Source organism: Vigna radiata, chromosome 1 (genome assembly GCF_000741045.1).
Source record: "Vigna radiata var. radiata cultivar VC1973A chromosome 1, Vradiata_ver6, whole genome shotgun sequence".
Taxonomy (NCBI): Eukaryota; Viridiplantae; Streptophyta; class Magnoliopsida; order Fabales; family Fabaceae; genus Vigna; species Vigna radiata.
Window position 1 is genome coordinate 14,951,664 of NC_028351.1, and position 5,262 is coordinate 14,956,925.

At 47.6% G+C, this 5,262-nt stretch overlaps 1 protein-coding gene across 1 annotated transcript; it reads right to left on the minus strand.

The window, feature by feature from the left end:
* Positions 1 to 195: 195 nt before the first annotated feature.
* Positions 196 to 4,962, minus strand: LOC106757989. Its single transcript, XM_014640869.1, has one exon. The coding sequence runs from the start codon at positions 4,960 to 4,962 to the stop codon at positions 196 to 198; it is 4,767 nt and encodes a 1,588-aa protein (XP_014496355.1).
* Between the last annotated feature and the right edge of the window lie 300 nt (positions 4,963 to 5,262).

Here is a 5,262-nt window from a genome sequence, read left to right on the forward strand (position 1 = left end):
ACATTATAAATATCAGATTCCACCCTTATGCACCGATCAACAACGTATATAATATTCCATCCTTATGCACCGATCAATATTAAAAAATATATGCCCCGATCGACAACATAAATACAGAAATCAATGGAGTATGATAAAAATTGGAATGTTATTCATTCTATATCACTTGCCAAAAAATAGAAATTCACACAATGTTTAACTAAAATAAAATTTTAAATGTGAGATATTCCATGTGTTAGGGATATGTTTCCCGTCCAATGCCTCAAGACGATAAGCTCCGTTGTTAAGATTTTCTCTGACGCGAAACGGTCCTTCCCACGTAGCAGCAAGTTTGCCATGAGCAGTATCTTTGCGTGCTTCGGCTGTTCTGCGCCACACTAAGTCTCCTTCTTGGAACTGCCTCGGTTTTACCTTCGTATTGTGTCGGCGGGCAAGTAACCTTTTCTGTGCCTCGACCCGAACGGTCGCCATCTCTCGTCTCTCAGGCAGGACGTCCAGGTTGCTACGTAACAATTCCTCATTTTGACCCATGTCAGTCACCTGTCTTCGTAACGCCTCTCCCCCGATCTCAACCGGCAACATTGCATCCGTGCCGTATGTAAGGTTAAACGGAGATTCTCCAGTTGCACTATGAGGAGAACACCGATACCCCCATAGCACCTGAGGAAGCTCGTCGACCCACGCCCCTTTCGCTTCACCCAACTTCTTCTTCAGCTCCTGCACGATGATCTTATTCATGGCTTCCGCTTGCCCGTTCGTCTGGGGATGCTCCACCGAACTGGTCAATGGAGTAATTCCCATCTCTTTGTAGAAGGCCACTAAGTTTTTATCAATAAATTGCCTTCCATTATCCGTGATCATGAATTTAGGAACACCGAACCGACAAATCAACTTCCACACAAACTTCTGCACCTGTGCTGCCGTTATCCGAGCCAACGGTTCGGCCTCAACCCACTTAGTGAAATAATCAATGGCCACTAATAGGAATTTCAACTGACCTCGCCCGATTGGGAAAGGACCTAAGATGTCCATTCCCCACTGGGCGAATGGCCAAGGAGAGACTAACCCGATCAGCTGTGTCGCTGGTTGGTGAATAATATGACCGAACTTCTGACATGCTTCACACTTCCGAACAAAGGCCTGGCAATCTTTCTCCATAGTTGTCCAATAGAATCCAGCTCTTAAAGCACGCGCTCTGAGAGACCGACCACCTCCATGTCTTCCACATATCCCCTCATGCAACTCTCTCATTATATACTCCGATTCTTCCAACGACACACACTTTAGCATTGGTGTCACGTGCCCCCTTCGGTACAATTCCTCCCCGACCAGCACATACCGGGCGATCTGCTTAGCTTCATCAGGATGAAGAGTACTACCGTTCTCTTGTTTCTTTATTAACAACATGATGCCCCTTCTCCAGTCATCCCTTTCCGCCATGTGAACGATATGTAAACACTCAATAGCTGGTTTGAACAGCACTTGCCTTATGATGGAAGTTAGTTGCCCCTTCTCCCCATCGGTCGCTAACTTCGACAACCTGTCTGCTTTAACATTTCTTTCTCGTGGAATGTATGAAATTTCCACTGCCTTGAAACGAGCTAGTAACTGGGTCGCTTTGTGGTAATATCGCAACAGTTGTTCATCCTTAACCTGAAAGGTTCCGTTCATATGCCCCTCTATTAATTGAGAATCTGTTCTACACTTCAGGGATTCTATCCCCATATCTTGTGCCAACTCCAGACCGGCTATCAAAGCCTCGTATTCGGCTTGGTTGTTGCTAACCTTGAATCGAAAAACTAGGGCTTGTTCCACCACTATGTTATTGGGTCCTTCTAGGACTACTCCAGCCCCTCCACCTTGTCGTCCGGAAGATCCATCTACAAAAAGTGTCCACTGCGGATTTTCCAGATTTTCGTGAGGTAGTTCGGCCACAAACTCAGCCAGATGCTGACCTTTAACCGAACCACGAGGTTCATACTTCAACCCGAACTCAGAAAGTTCCACTGACCATCCAATCATTCTTCCTGCCAAGTCGGGTTTCCTCAATATTTTAGATATGGGATAATCCGTCTTGACAGTTACCTGATGCCCCTGTAAATAGGGTCGCAGTCTTCTGGTTGCATGTACCAAGGCCAACACTACCTTCTCCAGCCGTTGATACCTAGTCTCTGCATCTTTGAGCCCTCGGCTAATGAAATATATGGGTCGGAATTCAGGATCCTCCTGCACTAAAGCTGCACTAATAGCCTCTTCCCCGACCGCTAAGAACAGGTATAATTCATACCCATAGTCCGGTCGTCGCATCACTGGGGGATTCGATAAAATTAATTTGACTTCTGTAAAAGCCGCTTCGCACTGTTCATTCCACCCCTTCTGCGTCCCCTTCTTCATAATCGTCAGGATTGGTTTAATACGTTCGGCCAACTTAGGAATAAATCGAGACAAAGAAGTCAAGCGCCCTACTAATCTCTGCACCTCCTTCAAGCCGTTCGGACTGCGCATCTCCACAATCGCCTTGCATTTCTCAGGATTAGCCTCGATCCCTCGGGAAGTTAACATGAATCCCAAGAATTTCCCTGCTGAAACCCCAAAAGTACATTTTAAAGGGTTAAGTCTCATACCAAATTTTCTTACCTGACCAAGTACCTCCTCCAAGTCTTTAACATGCCCCTCCACCGTTCGACTTCGTACGATCATATCATCTACATATACTTCCATACACTTTCCAATTTGCTCTTGGAAGACCTTATCCATCAAACGTTGGTATGTTGCCCCTGCATTCTTCAAACCGAACGGCATTACATTATAACAATAATTTGACCGTTCGGTAATAAAAGCTGTCTTATCTCTGTCAGCTGGATGCATGGGAATTTGATTATATCCCGAATAAGCATCAAGGAAACTTAACACCTCATATCCCGATGCTCCATCTACCAAGCCGTCTATACTCGGGAGTGGATAAGTATCCTTTGGGCAGGCTTTATTTAGGTCAGTAAAGTCAGTACACATCCTCCACTTCCCGTTCGACTTTTTCACCATAACCACATTAGATAACCATGTGGTGTATTCAGCTTCTCGAATGAACCCTGCTTCTAGTAATTTACTCACCTCATCATCCACCGCTCTTCTCTTCTCTTCTCCCAATCTCCTCTTCTTCTGGGACACCGGTCGGGCGTCCTTAAATAATGACAGTTTGTGTGATATAATGTCCGGATGGATGCCCGGCATATCAGCTGCCGTCCATGCGAACAGATCCTTATTCCTCAACAATACATCCCCAACAACCTTCACATGTTCATCGCTCAAATTACCCCCCATCATGGTCGACTCCCCCTCCTTCTCCCCAATCTTAAATGCCAAGACCTCCCCTAGTGGCTCGACTCGATCCTCCATTGGAGAGCGAGGGTCAAGTTCCATCATGGCCACCTCTGATCTGGTTCGGGTTGTTTCACTGACTCTTGGTCTTACCCTTAGCCCTGCTGCGTAACACTCCCGAGCCATTCGCTGATCTGCCCGAACGGTACATATTTCCCCTTTATCACCAGGATACTTCAGTGTCAAATGGGGTGTTGAGACGATAGCGCCAAAGGCGTTTAAACATGGCCTTCCCAAGAGAACATTGTAGGAAGTCTCGGCATCTACTAACAGGAAGCGAATCTTGAGTTCTTTGGCCCTATCATCTACACCCAGACTGGTCCTTAGATCCACATATCCCCTTGTATCCACCCTTTCCCCTGCAAACCCCACTATCTGTTCGCCGAACGACATGATTATATCTTCAGAGATCTCCATGCGTTTGAACGTCTTCCAATATAATATATTCGCCGAACTCCCTTGATCCACCAGCACTTTCCCGACCTGGTATCGTGCAATCATAGTGGTTATGACCATAGGGTCATCTTGGTCGATGTCCGGTGCATGGAAATCCATATCAGAAAAAGTAATTGGGGGCATGGATCTTCTGTTGTTTCCCGTTCTGCCTACACTTTGTAAGTTTCTCAAATGTCTCTTCCTAGCTGAAGAGGTTGGGCCCCCTCCCGCAAATCCCCCGGAAATAGTGTTGATCACTCCTCTCACCGTTCGGTTGGGGCTCCGACTCCGACTTCGGTTATTATCTGAACGATGCTGCTCCCCCGAGGACCTGCCCGGACCTCCCCTCCTGTTTTCTCCCGAAGGGTACCTATTCGTTCTTTGTACAAATTTCTTCAACTTCCCTGCTTGCACCAGTGTCTCCAATTTGTCCTTCAAAGCCACACAATCTTCAGTAGTGTGTCCCCTGTTCTGGTGGTATCGACAATACTTGCTCTCATCCGCACCCATGGGAGTTGGAGCAGGAATCGTCGTCATTAAATCTGCTCTCAAAGCCTCCTCCAACACACGTGCTCGAGGAAGGTTCAGAGGCGTATGATGTACATAACGTTGCACCCTCTGCGAATTTCCCCACTTGCGCTCACTTCCCCTATCCACTCTCCCAACCGCCTGTCTTGTCACCCTCTCTCTGCCTCCTCTATGCTGCACATCACTTTCTTCCCTGCCCCGTTGATGCGCTCGCCCCTCCTCTATTCTGATAAAACTCGCCAATCTGTCTTGCAACTCCTCCATACTCTGTGGTTCCTCCGCATGCAAATAGTCAAAAAATGGTCCGGGTCGTAATGCCGCTGTTAGTGCTCCCACAATCAACCTCTGATCAACATTTCTAACCTGTCTGGCCGTTCGGTTGAACCGATCCATGAATACCCTCAATGACTCGTCCCGCCCTTGCCTCATCCGCACTAAAGCTGTAAACGTTACTCCCGGTGTTTTACTCGAAGCATATTGTTGGCTAAACATTTGCCGCAAGGTAGCAAAACTGTCAATGGTAGCCGGTGGCAATGAATGAAACCAGTCCAGGGCCTCTTCCTTCAGAGACAGGGAGAAAACCCTGCACCACACTAGGTCATCAGTAGAGTACACTGCCATAGCATCCACGAATGACCGAAGGTGCTTGATGGGATCGGATGAGCCTCCATATTTGTCTAGGGGGGGGGTAACATTTTGTTTTCCGGTATGACCGCTCTCATTACCCGTGGTGTGAACGGGTGAAGTCCTTCAGCTTGATCAGGAGTTGGATCTCCCTGTTCGTGAGCTCTCTCCCTCGTCTCACGCCTCCGATCTACCGGCTCGTTATGCCGATCTCCTCTCTCATTCTGTCTTTCCTCCACTTCCTCGAAATTTTCCATTTCCCAACGTCTCCCTCGCCCCCTTCCCCGGCCTCTTCCT